Genomic DNA, 20,170 nt, shown 5'->3' with positions numbered 1-20,170 from the left:
CATTCATTTGTGCTGGACACGACTTGACAATATTACAAAATCGATAGATCCCTGTCAGGGAAACAGGCATTACGACGAATTGAAGTAGTTAATTACATATGCCCGTAAAGGCTGAAAGTTTGAGTAGCAGGGATCCTGCAATTGTAGCGCTCACAACTTCAATTTGCTAATGGGTGGTGGGTGCTCGGAGGGGAGGTGGGTGTTGTTGTGTGTGTTGCTACGCAGGCATTGAATAAAGATGCTGTTTTAATTTCGCTCCTCTTCCAACACGCGCAGCCCTGCCAAGGGCTCAACCGCGGCCCGCGCCAGAGATGATGGCATACATTACACAGCCGGTCTGTAAGCTGCAGCTATGACTTGCGGCTGACCTTTGTTTCTCATTTAAGCTGCTGCCTGCATTTCATTGATAGCTCGTCGCTGAAGAGGCGCTCACTTCACAGCACTTTCCACTTCGACATTCTGAATTTTGATGCTCCATGTTCAGGGACTAATTACATTGTCGAGCTGCATAGGGGGATATCTGCGAGAAGCTGACAGTCTAGTGAGACTTTTACCGTGCAAAATATACAAGTATTACACACCAGGCAAGATAATAGGACGGCGCGTCCATATGGAATGGTGAGAGGCTTGCTAAGGGGCGTACGAGTCCCAGAGTAAAACATGTTCGTGTAACGTCACTTGAGGTGATGTGATGCAGTGGTGCTCCCAGATGTCACCCTGTGGGAGTGTGCACCTTCCCCCTGGGGACAGAACATAGCGGAACTGAGAGAAGTCTAGCTCTGGCAAAGTCCCACACAGGGCATTGTTAAAACAAGATTTTGCAATGCAATAGGACTCGCATTGACGCGAGACCTATTGCATTGCAAACGGGAGTGCGGGCGGGGGGCAGGGGGGCGAGAAGGCACAGACAGCGTGAGTGCGGGCGAGGGGTGTAAGAAGGCATGGACAACGGGAGTGCGGGCCAGGGGGAAAAAGGCACGGGCAATGGGAGTGCAGGCGGGAGGGGGGCGAGAAGGCACGGACAAAGGGAGTGCAGCTGTGGGGAGGGGGAAGAAGGCTAGGATAACCGGAGTGCGGGCAGGGGAGGGGTAAAAAATAGTGCTCCGAATAACACGTACCGTACAGTGTGACACTCGAAGTAAAGGGGCCAATAGCCACGGGAGGGTACAAATGACGACATGGCTATAATAAGGCGGGACAAACAAGCCTCATAATCAATCAGAAGACAACATTTACAAAGGACAATGACAGTAGCCAATGAAAAAAATGGGCGGGGAGTGAGGGCAGCTTGTCTCCCATACTCTACTACTGCATGCCTTGCAGAGCGAGCAGCGCATGTGCGCTGCTGCTAAAGCTCGACCTAAAAAACAGACTAAGGCTGTGAGTGCTGTCACCGTTTGCTACCCCCTTTTTGCTAGGCCAACTCACCCTGCCGTGCGGCTTCCCCAAGTGGGTGGCCCTACTCCTACACACTGCACTGTAGGTGTGTCTCCATTACCAACCATTGTACCATTACGTCTCTGTTACTGCTTGTTTGCTGCCTAGCACTGCAACACTGATGTTCCATAGGTGAGGGTGGGTGGGACAAAATTATTCGGTGCGCCACTCTCCTGCTCCACGATGATAGGAGCTACCTGGGGGAGCGGCGGCTTATATCCCCCATACACTTTCCCGCCTTGCTGGCGGTATCCCCCCATTGGGGGGTTTGTACCTCGCCGGGCCCCCCCATTGGAGGGGGCCAGGCGCCTCTCTGGCACCCGTGGAGAGGGCGCAGGGCTACACCGTTCTGCTTCAAGGCGCTCTAGGGCACCCAGAACCGGATCCTTCCAGGGCTTGGCGTCGGTTATGGCGCCTGCCCTCGAGGCCCCCTTCGGGGGCAGCATTTGTGAAAAAGTAGATATCGCCATCCCCTGTATCTAGATAGACTGGACGCTTCATTGTAACTCTCAGTGGAGCTACTCTGTTTAGTGCTGGTACAGGCTCATAGCAGAGGCATAGGGAGCAGCGCTAGAGATAGAGACGAGGGCCACCTCTGCTTGTCTCAAAGCTATGCACATACAGAATAGAGGCTAAAAATAATGAAGGGCATGATGCCTCCCGAGGTATGGAATCTAATAGCTGGTATCAAAAATTATTGGAGGGTTCACTTTTCCATGCAAAAGACAAATAGCCAGGTGCTTGCCAAAGATAAGAATATATATATATGGTATGAAATCCAATGGGTGAGCAAGGTCTCCAGAAGAGAGGAGAATACCAATACTGACTTAGATATACAGTCTCAAAGTGCATTTCCCCAAGGGGTAGACTCATTTAGGCCTCTTTTTGGTGAGTCTAATAAATAGATCCAGAATACCTCCCTCTGCTTGAAGTGGTGGTGCTGTCTCTTCCTTTAAATGAATACATTTTTGCAAGGATTGTCCACTGAGGATCTTTTTCTAGGTGATTATTTGCTAACCAATGTTGGGCTAGGGGTGCTGTGACTCTGTGGTTGCGAATGATCGATTTGTGTTCCACCAGTCTCGTTCTACACTCTCTCCCAGTTTCCCCCACATATCCCAGCCCGCATGGGCATAGGATAAGGTATACTATGTCAGAGGTTCTACTTCTCAGCTTAATTTTTTTCCCCAATGGTGAAGGTGTCCGATACAATGACACGCATGGCAAGTTCCACATTTGTGGTTGCCTTTCACTGGTTTGGTCCCCGTGATGGATCTTTGGAGGAACGGTTCTCGGTCCTTAAACTTACCTTCACCAATAGGTTCCAAAGACTCTTATTGTTTCTAAACGCATACATGAGTTGTGTCAATTTTGTTTCTTCATTATTGAAATTCAGCAGGTGCCATTGCAAATCAATGTTTTTTCTGATCTTGTGATCAAAGTTGGAATGTCTTGTGACACATACCAATTTATCTTCAGTCTGTCTGGTTGGGCTCAAACATGCTGTCTCTTTTGTAGTACCTAACTCTTTTAAATGCCTCTCGGACCATGTTTTTGAGATAGCCTCTATCTATGAGTTTGGTTCTTAGCACCTCTGCATGTCTCACAATTTTGTTAGTGTTGGTAGTGTAGGTAGTGGAGATGGTGTTGTCTCCGCCGTCTACACACTGAAGTTCCACACGACTCTAAATGAGGTGAGTGAAACTTCGCTGTGGCGGAGAGGGTACTCTGTCACCTTTGTGACGAATACCCACGCCACCAAAGTCAAAATCAGGCTTTCATTTTAATGTTAATTCATTTTTTATTTTAATAAAATATTTAAATGATTATTAATTCTGTAAACTTTTAAATTGTTATTTTGTTTGTTCAATTTGTTAATTTACATTATTACATTTATGTTAATTTATAATATAGTAGTGGGCTGTTGGGTTTGTACGGGAACAGAGGGGAAATGAATTAAAGTGTAATGAATTTAATTGATATGTTAATTATTTTTTTTATTGCAGACTAAATATTGAATTGATTAGTAATTGGTTACATTGTTGAATTATTTAATTGTTATTTTATTAATTTAAGTTTCATAATTACAATTTATATTTTAATTTCTATACTTTGTTCTGTAATTTATATTTTCATAGTGGGTTGTTGAATATATAGGGGATTAGGGTGGGAAATTATTGAATAAGTTAATTAATTGTTAATTTTAATTACTTTTTTATTGATAGTTATACATATTTTCAATAGGATATTTATTGTTTCAATGATTATGTTTGATATATATATTTGTACACATTTTTATTATTAATATTTGCAAAATTAGTTTTTTGTTTCATATTATTTGTTTAATTGAAATACTATACTTATTTAAATATTTTGTAGTTAACTTTCAGATGGTTGTGGTATGTTTGGGTTGTAGGGAAGGAAGTAATTTTAATTTTAATGATTTTTAAAAATGATTTTGAAATTATTATTTTAAGTGTTTATTGTACATTTCTTTATATTGTTACATATTTCACTGTTTTCTAGAAAATAATTATAAATTGGAATAGTATATGTATTCCTTACAAAGTTCAACACTTTCGTACTGTTGCATACATTGGATTAGTAATAGTAAGTGAAACCCCTCCGAAGCCCAATACTTTCCCTAATGTTGTTTAGACTGAAGTGGGAATCGTAAATCTAGCCCGTCCAAAGACCACCCCTTTCCCTACTGTTGCCCTGGAGTGGGAATAATAAATCTATACTCTCCAAAGTCCTACACTCTCTCTACCGTTGGTTACACTGAATTAGGAACAGTACATCTAACCCCTCTGAAGTCCAGCACTTTCCCTACTATTGCATACTTTGGACTAGGAATCGTAAATGTAATCCCTCCGTGGTCCAACACTTTCCCTACTGTTGCTTGGATTGGAATAAGAATAGTAAATCTAACCCTTCCGAAGTCAACTTTTTCCTTATAGTTGCTTAGACTGGAGCAGGAGTAGTACACCTAACCCTGTTGAACTCTAACAGTTTTAATTTCACATTTATTAGTTTTTTTTATATTTTGTTCTTAAATTGTTTGTTTTTATATTGTTTTCATGTTTAATATATGACTTTAATTGCAACCCCCTTTTTGCTAGGCCAACTCACCCTGCCGTGCGGCTTCCCCAAGTGGGTGGCCCTATTCCTACACACTGCACTGTAGGTGTGTCTCCATTACCAACTATTGTACCATTACGTCTCTGTTACTGCTTGTTTACTGCCTAGCACTGCAACACTGATGTTCCATAGGTGAGGGTGGGTGGGACAAAATTATTTGGTGCGTTGCTCCCCTGCTCCACGATGATAGGAGCTACCTGGGGGAGCGGCGGCTTATATCCCCCACACACTTTCCCGCCTTGCTGGCGGTATCCCCCCATTGGGGGGTTTGTACCTCGCCAGGCCCCCCCCCATTGGACGGGGGCCTGGCGCCTTTCTGGCGCCGGTGGAGAGGGCACAGGGCTACACCATTCTGCTTCAAGGCGCTCTAGGGCACCCAGAACCGGATCCTTCCAGGGCTTGGCGTCGGTTATAGCGCCTGCCCTCGAGGCCCCCTTCGGGGGCAGCATTTGTGAAAAAGTAGATATCGCCATCCCCTGTATCTAGATAGACCGGACGCTTCATTGTAACTCTCAGTGGAGCTACTCTGTTTAGTGCTGGTACAGGCTCATAGCAGAGGCATAGGGAGCAGCGCTAGAGATAGAGACGAGGGCCACCTCTGCTTGTCTCAAAGCTATGCACATACAGAATAGAGGCTAAAAATAACGAAGGGCATGATGCCTCACGAGGTATGGAATCTAATAGCTGGTATCAAAAATTATCGGAGGGTGCACTTTTCCATGCAAAAGACAAATAGCCAGGTGCTTGCCAAAGATAAGAATATATATATATGGTATGAAATCCAATGGGTGAGCAAGGTCTCCAGAAGAGAGGAGAATACCAATACTGACTTAGATATACTGTCTCAAAGTGCATTTCCCCAAGGGGTAGACTCATTTAGGCCTCTTTTTGGTGAGTCTAATAAAAAGATCCAGAATACCTCCCTCTGCTTGAAATGGTGGTGCTGTCTCTTCCTTTAAATGAATACATTTTTGCAAGGATTGTCCACTGAAGATCTTTTTCTAGGTGATTATTTGCTAACCAATGTTGGGCTAGGGGTGCTGTGACTCTGTGGTTGCGAATGATCGATTTGTGTTCCACTAGTCTCGTTCTACACACTCGTCCAGTTTCCCCCACATATCCCAGCCCGCATGGGCATAGGATAAGGTATACTATGTCAGAGGTTCTACTTCTCAGCTTAATGTTTTTTCCCAATGGTGAAGGTGTCCGATACAATGACATGCATGGCAAGTTCCACATTTGTGGTTGCCTTTCACTGGTTTGGTCCCTGTGATGGATCTTTGGAGGAACGGTTCTCGGTCCTTAAACTTACCTTCACCAATAGGTTCCAAAGACTCTTATTGTTTCTAAACGCATACATGAGTTGTGTCAATTTTGTTTCTTCGTTATTGAAATTCAGCAGGTGCCATTGCGAATCAATGGTTTGTCTGATTTTGTGATCAAAGTTGGAATGTCTTGTGACACATACCAATTTATCTTCAGTCTGTCTCTGGTTGGGCTCAAACATGCTGTCTCTTTTGTAGTACCTAACTCTTTTAAATGCCTCTCGGACCATGTTTTTGGGATAGCCTCTATCTATGAGTTTGGTTCTTAGCACCTCTGCATGTCTCACAATTTTGTTAGTGTTGGTAGTGTAGGTAGTGGAGATGGTGTTGTCTCCGCCGTCTACACACTGAAGTTCGGCACGGCTCTAAATGAGGTGAGTGAAACTTCGCTGTGGCGGAGAGGGTACTCTGTCACCTTTGTGACGAATAACCACGCCACCAAAGTTAAAATCAGGCTTTCATTTTAATGTTAATTCATTTTTTATTTTAATAAAATATTTAAATGATTATTAATTCTATAAACTGTTAAATTTTTATTTTATTTGTTCAATTTGTTAATTTACATTATTACATTTATGTTAATTTATAATATAGTAGTGGGCTGTTGGGTTTGTAGGGGAACAGAGGGGAAATTAATTAAAGTATAATTAATATAATTGATATGTTAATTAATTTTTTATTGCAGACTAAATATTGAGTAGATTAGTAATTGGTTACATTGTTGAATTATTTAATTGTTATTTTATTAATTTAAGTTTCATAATTACAATTTATCTTTTAATTTCTATACTTTGTTCTGTAATTTATATTTTAATAGTGGGTTGTTGAATATATAGGGGATTAGGGTGGGAAATTATTGAATAAGTTAATTAATTGTTAATTTTAATTACTTTTTTATTGATAGTTATACATATTTTCAATAGGATATTTACTGTTTAAATGATTATATTTGATATATATTTTTACACATTTTTATTATTAATATTTGCAAAAAATGTTTTTTGTTTCATATTATTTGTTTAATTTAAATACTATACTCATTTAAATATTTTGTATTTAACTTTCAGATGGTTGTGGTTTGTTTGGGTTGTAGGGAAGGAAGTAATTTTAATTTTAATGATTTTTAAAAATGATGTTGAAATTATTATTTTAAATGTTAATTGTACATTTCTTTATATTGTTTTTTTTTTTTTTTTTTTTTTTTGAAACCGTTTATTATAAGTCTCAGGAGTATACAAGTATGGGCCTACAACCTTCCGGCCGGCCGCTAGCAATGACAGGAACATACGACATACATTTATGGAACACGTGGTGTTGCGGAGGAGCATGCTCAGGAGGTAACAACGTCAAAAGCCACATCAGCCAGACCCCACTATACGGTTTCATTTTAAATTAAGAACAACAAGAAAACCACACCCACAAGGCAACCCACCATCGGAAATAGCAGCACGTGCTCCCCTAGAGGGGGGATCCCAACTATCCACAGGAGTCTAAAGAGGGGGAAGAGAGCAGAGCGAGGACTGGGGGAACCCAATGCCCGGCATCGGGGGAATGAGTCGGCTAAGGGGACGGGGCTGGCGAGGTATCAGGCAGCAACGGTGGTACACAGATACCCCCACGGTAGGCGTTCCAGGGGCCCCATACTTTCACCCATGTCCCAGGCTTACCCCTCGCCACATACACCACTTTTTCTCGAAACATGCACCAGTCCATGTGGTCTTTCCAGGCCGAGACCGTCGGGGGCCTCTGGGATCCCCACAGTTGAGCAATATCACGCTTGGCTATCATATATCCCAGAGTCACCCACCACGTCTGCGGCGCCGAGTAATCAGTCGGTTCCCACACATTCAACAGGCATCTCCTCGCTTCAGGCAACAGCGCCACATGCGTAACCAGTCGCAGCACCTCATGTACACCACGCCAGAACCCTTCCACCTCCGGGCACTCCCACAAAATATGCAGAAAGGTCCCCAAAGCACCACACCCACGCTTACACAACCCATCTTCAGCATAGCCCATACGCAGAAGCTTTGGCCCCGTCATGTAGACCCGGTGGAGTATCTTGAGCTGGACGAAGCGAAGGCGAGCCGGTATGGCCACCTCCTTCGGGGAGGCCACCGCGGAGGTCCAGTCCTCGTCGTCCAACTCCAGCCCGTCGGCAACCCAAGCCGCACGAAGGGCAGTCAACAGGCCCGAGCGGTCGTTAATCAGCTTTTTGTATATCAGTGAGATCGTGCTGTCCGGGACGTGCCCATCCAGCATTCTATCCTCCAGGGGGGAATATTCCGGGATGGAGGCAACGTCCGAAAAGACGGAGCCCAGCGCATGACGGACCTGCAAATACCGAAAGTATTCACTGCCCTGCAACTGAAATTCCGTCTGCAGCATATCGAACGTTTTAAATCCTCCCCTCGTCCAGAGATCCCCCACTTTACTGATGCCTATTATGTCCCACTTCTCAAAGCCCTTAGAGGTCCACAGGGAGCCCAACCGCTCAGACCCGTATAGTGGTGACGCCCGGGTCAAACGGTCCCTCCACCCCATAGCTGCATTGGCCGCATGCCACACTTGCACCATGACACGTGTGGGGCCCGTCAGACGAGCGTCGGGCGCGCTAGAATAAAGCGCTCGATTGTAGTCGCCACCGGGCAGTAGCATCTTGTCCATCTCAAATGCCGGGTTCAAGGCGGGCCCATAGAGGCTATGGTTAATTGCAGCTAGCTGGGAGGCCCAATAGTACCGTTTAATATCCGGGAGGGCAATCCCCCCGTCATACCATGGGAGCGTCAACTTCGCCAGGGCAATACGCGGCCTCCCGTCCCAGAACAGGCGGCGCTGCAAACTCTCCACCTCACGGAAGTAGCGCGCTGGGACGAGGTCCATGGTGTTCTGCAAAGCGTACAGGAAACGCGGCAGAGACATCATCTTGAACAATGCCGCCCGGCCGAGCGGCGAAAGCGTCAGGCGCCGCCAGCGTGCGACATCTACCTGCAGGCGCTGGAGGGGGGGAAGCAAGTTCCGTTCATACCGGGCCTCCGGGTCCAGAGTAATGAAGACACCCAGGTACCGAAATTCCTGCGGGGCGATCTGGATCGGACAGCCCCGCGGGAGAATAGGAGCCTCCCCAGAGAGAACATACACGCACGATTTAGCCCAGTTGATGACAAGACCGGAGTTACGACCAAATGAATGTAAAACATCAACCAGTACTATGAGTGATTTACGTGGGGAGGCTAGGTACAGAAGGATGTCATCAGCGTATAGGGATACGCGGTCCTCATACTCGGGGGTCCAACGGAGACCACGGATGGAAGGCTCCCACCGCAGCCACTCCGCCAGGGGCTCCAAGGCAAGCGCTAAAAGGAGCGGCGATAAGGGACAGCCCTGTCGCGTGCCCCGGCCCAGCTCGAACGGGGCCGATACTCTTCCGTTGACCACCACCTGCGCCAATGGGCCCGAATACAACAATTTGACCCAACTGATGAATCCTGGGCCAAATCCAAATTTAGCAAGCATCGCCCAGATGTATGGCCACTCAAGCGTATCAAACGCCATGGTGGCGTCCAAGGACGCCAAAATGGCCGGTTCCCGTATAAATGGGACGTGTGCGAGCACCCCATGCAAACGCCGCAGGTTAAGGGCTGTGTTGCGATGGGGAATAAAGCCGGACTGGTCCTGATGAACCAGATCGCCCACCACACCGACCAGCCGATTGGCCAGTACCTTGGCGAGAATTTTGGGCTCCGCATTCAGTAGCGAGATAGGCCTATAGGAAGTAACCCGGTCCCGAGGTCTCCCTTCCTTGTGGATCACCACAATTGTAGCCAGACGCTGGTCAGGCGGGAGGGAGCCCAGCGAGTGGGCCGCCAGGAACATTGCGCGAAGATGGGGCGCCAGTGTATCCGGTCGCAACTTATACAACTCGATAGGGATACCATTCGGGCCCATGGCCTTGCCAGAAGCGACCGAGCGTATGGCAAGGGCGATTTCGTCGGAGGTGGGAGCGGCGTCCAGCGACACCCTGTCCTCCCCGGAAAGGGACGGCAGCGCGATATCCCTGAGCAGGGCACGGGAATCCTCTTCAGAGCAGGAAGAGACCGGGGAATACACCTCGCGGAAATAATCCGCGAAACAGGAGACAATTTCTTCTGGCTCAGTTACACACACACCATCCGTTTTCTCAATCAGCGGGACCACACGATTCGCTCTCTCCTTTTTATCCAACCACGCTATCAGTTTACCAGCCTTATCACCCACATCATACAGTCGCCCCTGTTGCTCTCTACTAAGGCCCCTGGCCGCCTCCGTGACGAGGGCCCTATAGGCCGCTTGCTTGAGTTGGAGGACATGTAGTGCAGCATCCGTCACCCCACCTCCTAGATTACCCTCCAACTCGGCTATTTCAGCCTCCACCCGGGTCACCTCCTCCCGCTCGCGCCTCCGGGCGTGGGAAATAAGGGACAATTTCTTTATATTGTTACATATTTTACTGTTTTCTAGAAAATAATTATAAATTGGAATAGTATATGTATTCCTTACAAAGTTCAACACTTTCCGTACTGTTGCATACATTGGATTAATAATAGTAAGTGAAACCCCTCCGAAGCCCAATACTTTCCCTAATGTTGTTTAGACTGAAGTGGGAATCGTAAATCTAGCCCGTCCAAAGACCACCCCTTTCCCTACTGTTGCCCTGGAGTGGGAATAATAAATCTAATCTCTCCAAAGTCCTACACTCTCTCTACCGTTGGTTACATTGAATTAGGAACAGTACATCTAACCCCTCTGAAGTCCAGCACTTTCCCTACTGTTGCATAGTTTGTATTAGGAATCGTAAATGTAATCCCTCCGTGGTCCAACACTTTCCCTACTGTTGCTTGGATTGGAATAAGAATAGTAAATCTAACCCTTCCGAAGTCATCTTTTTCCTTATAGTTGCTTAGACTGGAGCAGGAGTAGTACATCTAACCCCGTTGAACTCTAACAGTTTTAATTTCACATTTATTAGTTTTTTTTATATTTTGTTCTTAAATTGTTTATGTTTTTATATTGTTTTCATGTTTAATATATGACTTTAATTGCTAATTTGAATATATAATTTTTAAATGCATTTATATTTCCGTAAATATAATTTTTTCTAAATAGTTAAAATATTATTTTTATGTTTTGTGTATATTTTATATTTAGTGTAAAGTATTACATGGAACTATTTTTATATGTGTATTTACATTTTTTATATTTCTTTTTTATTGTATATATTTTGTACTTTATTTGATGTTAATATTTAAAATTAGATGCATTTAAAAAATAGTTTTTTGCATTTTTAAATATATATATATATATATCTCGAAGAAAACTCCCGTGCGCAATTCCCTCACCAGGAAAAAGGGCTCACATTCCAGGGTCAGTGTAAGTAATAGATGTTATTGGCGAAGCATTTCAACCAGACGGTCTTCTTCACAAGCTAAACTTTCACCGTTTGCAATCACCATTTAAAATGTATATACAACATAGAAAAAGGAACATAGTGATTTGGTTATGACGTGTAAACATAGAAAACATACTTTGCGCATCATTTCCGCGTTCTCATACAAAAGAAAGACTTATTGTCGACATGCGGTTACAAAGCCGATCTGGAATTAACGCATTTAAGTAAAAGCAACTTTTTTCAATACATTGTTATAAATTGATTTCATTCGACTCCAAATAAAACGTTTGACCACTAAATCATGTGATTATAAGAAAATATAAAAAACATATAGAGTGGCATATGATAATCGCATAAACTTAATAGAGCACATTTTATAAATGGATCACAGTCTCCTGTGGTCCGCGTTAATCACCGCACTTCAACAGCGTTACTTCATTTTATTCACGCCCTGTGGCTGCACTTCTTCCTGGCCAAGTGGCCTTTTAAAATCTAAGTAATAATTATATATATATATATATATATATATATATATATATATATATATATATATATATATATATATATATATATATATATATATATATATATATATATATATATATATATACATCAACAAAATTTAACACCAATTCTGGCCCTAAAGAATAATGAGATAAGGTCATCCTTACCGGAGATAAGGTGACCTTTTTGTATCCCACGCAAAAAAATACACAAAACAAAAAAAGTACTAAACTCAAAAGTGAAGGGGGGTCCTCTCAGGGGGGATAGCTGCAGATATAGTGGAGGGTAAGGTGAAGGTGAAAATTAAAATAAAGGCCAAGAAAGGGAAACAAAGGGGTAGCAGGTTGACTGGACCTCAGGTAAAACGCAATCATGTTAGAGGTCAGCAGCCATCAGCCAGAGGGAGCTATGAGATACGAAATAATAATATAACATATAGAGTGACATGTGATAATCGCATAAACTTTATAGAGCATATTTGATAAATGGATCACAGTCTCCTGTGGTCCGCGTTAATCACCGCGCTTCAACAGCGTTACTTCATTTTATTCACGTCCTGTGGCTGCACTTCGTCCTGGCCAAGTGGCCTTTTCAATACTAAGTAAAAATGCAACATATATATATATATATATATATATATATATATATATATATATATATATATATATATATATATATATATATATATATATATATATTTATTTATTTATATATTTACACATCAACAAAATTTAACACCAATTCTGGTCCTAAAGAATAATGAAAAAAGGTCATCCTTACTGGAGATGAGGTGACCCTTGTGTATCCCACGAAAAATACATAAAAACAAAAAAGTACTAAACTCAAAATTGAGGGGGAGTCCTCTCAGGGGGGATAGCTGCAGATATAGTGGAGGGTTAGGTGAAAGTGAAAATTAAAATAAAAAGACAAGAAAGGGAAACAAAGGGGAAGCAGGTTGACTGGGCCCCAGGTAAAACGCAATCATGGAGAGGTCAGCGGCCATCAGCCAGAGGGAGCTAGGAGATACGAAATAATAAGATAACAGTGTGGATCAACACTGGTTAGGGAATAATGGCAAGCTATGCTTCCTGTGAAGTTTTCCAACCTGCTGATACTGTGTCAAGGTAGAGAGCCCTCCCCGAGACACAGTATATACAGAGAAACCATGGATCACCATGAAAGCAGAAGAAAGTCAATAAATCGAACGTTGTACTCATCCTATGTGGACAAAAAGTTCCTCATCCTCATTCAACCCGAAAGGTGTCGAGGTGTATGATGTACTTCGACTCCACGACCCTCAGTTGTTTCTCACGGTCACCCCCTCTAGGGCTTGCTGCCATCCTGTCAACACCAAAGAAAGACAAACTGTTTGCGTTCTTATCATGGTATCTGAGCCAATGTCGTGCAGTAGAGTAACTCAGATCCCCATTTCTGATTATTCTAATATGTTCCAGAATTATTTTCTTCACAGGGAAGATGGTACTCCCTATGTACATTTTCTCACAAGGACACATTATAGCATATACACAGTAGTCAGTGTTACAGTTTATGAACTTGCTTATGTTTCCTGTCTTCCCAGTTGGTAATGGGTATGTTTTCCTGTTTTTGCTTGTACTGCAGGCCTTGCACTTTCCACATTTGAAAAAACCCTTTTGCTGCTGTATCCAACTTTGCTGTTTAGTTGTACCCATATAGCTGTTGACCAGCATGTCCTTAGGGAACGTGCTTTTCTATATGTGACCATTGGATACTCGCTGACCTTAGTTCCTATTACTGGATCATTTTTAACAGTGTGCCAGTGTTTCCTGAGAGTTTCTCGAACGGCCATTGCCTCAATGTTAAAGTCCGTTATCATTCTGATATCATTAGTTTCTTACCTGGTACCCGGTCTTTTTACCAAAAGGGCCGTTCTTTCCTGGGAGGCTGCTCTCCCACTTGCCGTTCTCAAGACTTTCTCAGGATAGGCTCTCTTCCTGAATCTGTGCAGCATAATGTTCAGCTTTTCTTGTATGCTACATCAGTATTACAATTGCGCTTGGCCATTATTGGCTCTCCGTATGGAATACACCACTTGAGTTTAGGGGGGTGGTGGCTCTTGGCATGCAGAAGACTGTTACCTGCAGTTGTCTTTCTATGTAAACTGGTTGATACCACGCCATCCCTGACCTGCACACAGACATCCAGAAAATCCATCTCCAACTGATCATATTTATGCGTAAAACGGAGATTCACCTCATTGTTCCCTAGCATGTTCAACAACTTATCCAGGTCGCCTCTGGTACCACCCCATATCATAAAGATGTCGTCAATATATCGGGTCCAAAAAATAAAGTGCCTAGTCAGATGTTCATTCTTATCAATGCAAACCAGCTACTCCTCCCACCATCCCATAAACATACAGGCATAGCTCGGCACAAAGCAGCTTCCCATGGCTGTACCGACCACTTGCTTGTACCACCTGTCCTCAAAGAGGAAGAAATTGTTATCAAGGCAAAATGTCAGCATGTCAATTAGCATACGTGTTTGTTCATACAGAAATACAGATCTGTATCTAAAGAAATGTTTGCAAGAATTGATACCATCCTCATGTTTGATGCACGTGTACAAAGACACTACATCATTTGTTACCAACCAGAAGTTCTCTTGCCATGTGATTCCCTCAATCTTATTAATAAAATCAGTGCTGTCTCTGCAATAGGATGGCAGACTAAGGACATATGGGAAAAGGAAAGCATCCAAGAAGATGGATGTGTTTTCTAGGAGGCTCCCAATAGCAGACACTATGGGTCTTCCAGGTGGGTTGACCTTGTCTTTGTGAATTATTAGCAGCATGTAAAAACATGGTGCCATTGCATATTTCTTGTAGGGAAACCTATACTCCTCCTCTCCCTGTAGACCTTGATGTCTCCAGTGTTTAATTCTGCTGTAATAAGCAATTGTTGCCTCATCGTGTGCATCCTTACTTGACCTCATGTAGTTCCCCGAGAGAGTAAGCTGTCTACTTGCCTCTTTTTTGTACAGATTGATGTCCCATAAGACCACATTCCCTCCTTTGTCCGGGTTTAATGACAACGCTGGGATCACTATTAAGTCCTCCTAGGGCTAGTCTCTGTTCATGTGAATGAGGTCTTGTAGTACTACCTCGTGAAACGTGTCCAGGTTGTCTTGTGGTAGGTTGGGGTTAAAACTGGATTTCAGCCTGAACTTTGTCGGTGCTGTGCCCCTGGTTTCTAGTCCCATTTGTTCTAAGAGGTCATGTTCATTCGACAATTCACTCAGTTCTCCTCCCAATTCTGCCAGGCACGCCAGGCCTTCAATATTCTTCAAACATAAAAGCTCAGATACTTGTGCTCCTCAGCTTTCACCACCACCCCCACCACCTGTGGCACGTCTTTTTCCTTATTTAAATTTCCGTACATATAAAAACATGTCAATTCTAGTCCTGCTGTAATCAAAATTAGCTGTGGGACAAAAAGTGTGGCCAAGTTCAAGTAGGGTTTTTCTGCCAAAGTTAGTTCATGTGATGACAAATTGACCACGGTCAAATTTTGCTCACCCATCATTTCTGCTTTGACTGCCACGTTGTTCTCCCATATGGCATTGTGTCCTTTGTGTTTCCGTCCTCCCCTCGTTTGCTTCCTCTTGTGCTTGCGCATATACATATATGTGTATATATACTTCAAAAATGTGTTTACAAGCATAATATATCTATAATATATATAAAATCAAATAAATGTTGAAACGTATTTTGTAACATTTTTAACTAATTAACTATTATAAATAAATTACTTTAAAGTTGATATTTATTTAAAAAATGAATATATATTCTTACCTGTTTCCGGTCGATATTCTCTTCCGCAATATTTCAATTATAAGTATAAGAACAAAATACTGTGGTAAATGATATTTCTGACAACCACAGCTAGTGTTTGACCTGGACATGGTGTGTTACCACAAACCTAAATGCTCCAGACCAAAGTCAGAAAGTTTCTAGTTTAATTGTATAGGTGGTAGACTTTCCTGAGGACAAAACAATTGGGCACTTGTCTTAACTCATAGGGAAGCAGGAAGGGAGTGCTTATTTTTCACACAAACATTCTGAATATTGGCTGACGTTTTGCTTTTAATATTTGATGACAGAGTACAAACTGAGTGTGTTATTGATCACATGAGTTTAGATTAATCTATTGTTGATCTAGGCAATAAGTTATAAATTATCAAGACTACGGTATGCATGGCAGAACCAGGGAAATTCTTGCACTCTCTACTGGACACACTTAATCCTTAACTCCTTAGGAAGGACTAAACAGGACCAGAGACTTCTCACAGCCCTCTACTGCACATCTTTGTAAACCTACTAGATAAATGGCAGGACCAGGGACTACTCACGCCCTCCACTGCACACAGGGCCAGGACTTGTGAATGGGTATCTTTCAACCCTCATTCTATAAGTAGGCAAATGGTCTTTTCCATCCCACACTTACCCCAAGCACAGAGCATCTTGTGAATATGGAAACAAATCTTGACTCTCTTCCATCAGCACTCATTCCAACACGTGCCATCTTGCGAATAACAAAATGGGTATCTTTCAAACCTCACTCATAACAATAGGTAAAGGGTATCTTTCAACTCTTGCTCATCTCTGCAACAACAGGACACTACATAAACTTAGAATCATGTGGCAATGGGTGTCTTTCAACCCACCATCACGCATAACAAAATGGATGACTTTCAACCCTCACTACAGCAGAAGGCAATGGGTACCTTTAAACCTGTGCTCATCCGTGAAACAGCAGGACACTACATAAACCTATAGCCACTCATCCCAAAACAAGGGCAACTCACACTCACTTCCACTCACAAAAACTCCTTGTAAACTTCGGGTGCAACGAAACATGACCCCAAATAACTTCTTTCTCTACACTGCATACCAAGAAGGACCAGGGACACTACACGCACACACACCCTCTTCTGCATACCTTGCAGGACCAGGGACACCATAATAAAATGCTACTCTTACAAAACAGATTTTGCTCAAGTGGAACAAATGCACAATACTCTCTGAAGCGAATTTCAACATGGCACTCACAAAGCGACCTCTCTCCCAAACCTTCATCAACTGTGCTCAGAGGTCCAACTTACACAGTTCTGATGGATCGAAATAACTAAGCTCAGTCAGGTAGGCAACTGTCACCTCTGCTGTCGATTTCAATGCAAACTCCTCTATTTTAGCCAAACTTTTCCTCACTTCAGCTTGTACACTGCCATGGGAGATAATTAGCCAATGATGGCTGCAGTGGTGTTTAAGTCTTCAATCCTCCTGATGTTCACATGGGTTCCAACGCGCATCCCATTAAGCTTCCTGTTTTCCCTTAGTCGCAGCTTTGCATGTTGCAGCCTTTGAGCTGTCACGTACGTGAGTTGCCTTTAGCGTTTACATTTCACGCACCTGGAATGCTGAACAGCCTTGGGGGTCCTCGCTATTGCCACCCTGCTGCACACAGTCCTTGCTCTTAGATTGTCAGGCGCGGCACTTGACATCCTCACGACCAATTAAAATGTTGCATTGGATACTGGCACCACAACAGTAAGGGGACACGAGCTCCACAACAGTATAGGAACTCTCGCCCCTCCCCCCCCATTGCCACGCTAATGCCTTATATGACAGCGTGTCATGCAGACCCCATTAAAACAAATGATACTCACCAGTCGCATGCTCACAACGCCTGCCCCACAGTTATTACTTTACACGTTGCCAGTTCACTCCCCACCAGCAAGCTTGGCTATGGCTCCCCCGCAGCTCACGCAAAGACACACGCACAGTTGAATTAACTCTCGCGCTCCAGGTAACGGTTTATCTTCAAACTCACAGCCGGTACAATCTTCTCTTGCTGACACTGCATTCCTAAAGTACAGTGTAAAGAAACTCACACACTGTTGGCTCTGGTTGAAGGTCAGCATCAATCTGCATACATCAACAGGTCCAAAGCTCTTCTACTTTTTTTGGCCATAGGCTGACTGTTCAACTGTGTGTAAATAAGTAGACCACCTTCTCAGTCTGTAGACTGCCTGATGAATGAAGACACTGGTGGGGTCCAGGGCATCTTCTTTCCTCTTCATATGTCTCTTTTCGTCTCAATTCTTCAATCTCTTTTCTCTTTGAAGAGTAAGTGAATCTACTAGAAAAACAATCTCCTTTCACGCGTATGTTAGTTTCCAACTTGTCACCATTGTTGCAAAAAAAGATAACTCCTTGGTAGACAGGCCACGTAGGTTATATGATGTAGGTTTATTGAAGAAAATAAATCTTAGTTACAGGTTACAGGTTAAGGTGAATGTATATGCCCCACCAGGAGCAGCATCCTACTGCTCAGCCCTCTCCCTTCCAATGACACTCTCCCAGGCACTCACCCACATCCCATTACATCACACACAGTGGCTGAGCAGCAGGTAATAGGGAAACTAGAGAAAGAATACATTACACCTAAATCAGGATATAACAGTTTTGCCTTCAGGTTTTGATGACTAATTGTCAGCTCTTTAGTGAACAATAAAATAAGTAAATCAGATGTCTGCAACCAGACTGCTTTAGCATATTTTCTTAATTTACTGTATTTATTTCCCAACAGACATCACACACTTGCCTATGTTACTTCTTCAAAGACAGTATACTTATTTGGCGTTGAGGAACAGCAAGAAAGAAGAAATGGAGACATGCATGGCAAATTTGTGGGACTACCCATGCAGTTGCCAGGTAATATATTGTCATACTGTATGATTGCACTCTCATATATCTTTGTAAGTTCTTTCAACAGAGATTCCATTTTTTTGTAAATTGGAATTTAATCCTACAATTGCTTGTTATTGAATCAACCAGTTACTTTGGGAAATTATTAAAGCCTATTTGGATAACCTGTGCCTTGTCGACTCTTTTACTTACACTGGGCCTTGTGGAAAGATCTACTAGTGTCAAGCGAAGTCCAGGTGAGCAGAGTGGCGCAACTTACATTCTATCTAAGACAGAGTGCCCAGTACCATGGTGGTGAAAACCTTAGGCAGTGAATGGCTCCTTTCAAGTAGGCTGTTTGCCTGTTGAGTTGAAATACATCATCAGAGCAGGCAGTAGTGTCTACACTGAAGGAGATACAGGATAGCAGCTATTGCCAAGGACTTGAGGTGTTCACTGTACCAGTAAAGCAACCTTCTGCAAAGCATGAAAAGACAAAAATGATGTGTAAAAGGGACCTAGGTCACAGAAAAGATATGGGTATGCATCTGGGAGGAGAGAAGGAATAGGCATAACACAGCTAAAGGTAAATGGTGAGATGGAACATAAAATAGGCACCTCTTGGTTTCAAAAGAATTTTTTACTTTAGTGGTCAGGTCTTTGCAGCTGTTGGACAATTAGCGCTATTGCATGTGGAAGGATACAGCTACAGCTGTTTGGAGGATGTGCATCAGGGCTTAAATAATGGAAGAATAAGAGGAATTTACAGAATTGCATAGATGTGGGAAAGTGATACAAATGAGTAGAGAAATAGGAAATAGAAGAGTAAATATAAGTAAAAGAAGATGGAACTATGATTTTTTTTTAAATCTGAAGATTGCATCTAATGTGTCGGAAATTGTGGGATTAAGTTCACATGATCATGAGTCCTGGGGCTATGCCTTATGCCAACCCCTACAATTTTCAATTATTCCAAGTAAACAAGATGCTGTTTCCAGTGGGACTATGCACCGCATGTATTGTAATGTATTTGCGTTTATATAACGCTTACTAACACTGACAAGGCATTGAGGCGCCTTACAACAGGCAGCATGCTGCTCCGGCAAACCAAGGTTACTGGTTAGTCCAGGTTTTTTTTTGCTGTCATGGTATCCATTCTATGCATTTACGTAAGTTTCTTTGTGGAAGAATAAATGATTAGGAGTTAGGTTGATCATTGGTAGGGGGGAATGTGAGTTAATGCAGACAGTTAGTGGGATTAATAAATGAGCTAGAGGGGATGCAGCAGTATTACTTTCAAAAGAGTTAGTTGTGATCTTTGAAATTAAGTGTGAACAATTTGCAGAAATGCAATAATAGAGATTAAGGCAACCATACACAAGAGTAGACTGTGTTCAGACAGTGGAGACATGCATGGATGAGGTGTAAGTGAGGTTTACTTGAAAGAAAAAAGGAGAGGCAACAATCGGAAATTTTAACTCAGTGTCAATTTTCATGCATCCTTTGCATGCAATGTAGAGCTCTATTAGGTACTTTTGGCACAAGATTTAGATGAACACTCTGTCCATTGCTCAGCTTCTACAAGACAACCGCTTCAGCCAGGACAGC

At 43.0% G+C, this 20,170-nt stretch overlaps 1 protein-coding gene across 2 annotated transcripts in view; it reads left to right on the top strand.

The window, feature by feature from the left end:
- The window catches only part of LOC146866324 (E3 ISG15--protein ligase HERC5-like), a 551,381-nt gene that overhangs the window by 146,244 nt on the left and 384,967 nt on the right, over positions 1 to 20,170 (top strand). For both annotated transcript variants that reach the window (XM_085635591.1, XM_085635598.1), the window contains exon 7: positions 18,465 to 18,589. In XM_085635591.1, coding sequence (XP_085491717.1) covers positions 18,465 to 18,589 — 125 coding nt within the window. The remainder of the gene's footprint in view (positions 1 to 18,464; positions 18,590 to 20,170) is intronic.

The sequence above is a fragment of the Triturus cristatus genome, chromosome 2_1 (genome assembly GCF_964204655.1).
Source record: "Triturus cristatus chromosome 2_1, aTriCri1.1, whole genome shotgun sequence".
NCBI classification, from domain to species: Eukaryota; Metazoa; Chordata; class Amphibia; order Caudata; family Salamandridae; genus Triturus; species Triturus cristatus.
Note: the sequence above shows the minus strand (reverse complement) of the source record. Positions and strands in the feature narration are given on the sequence as shown.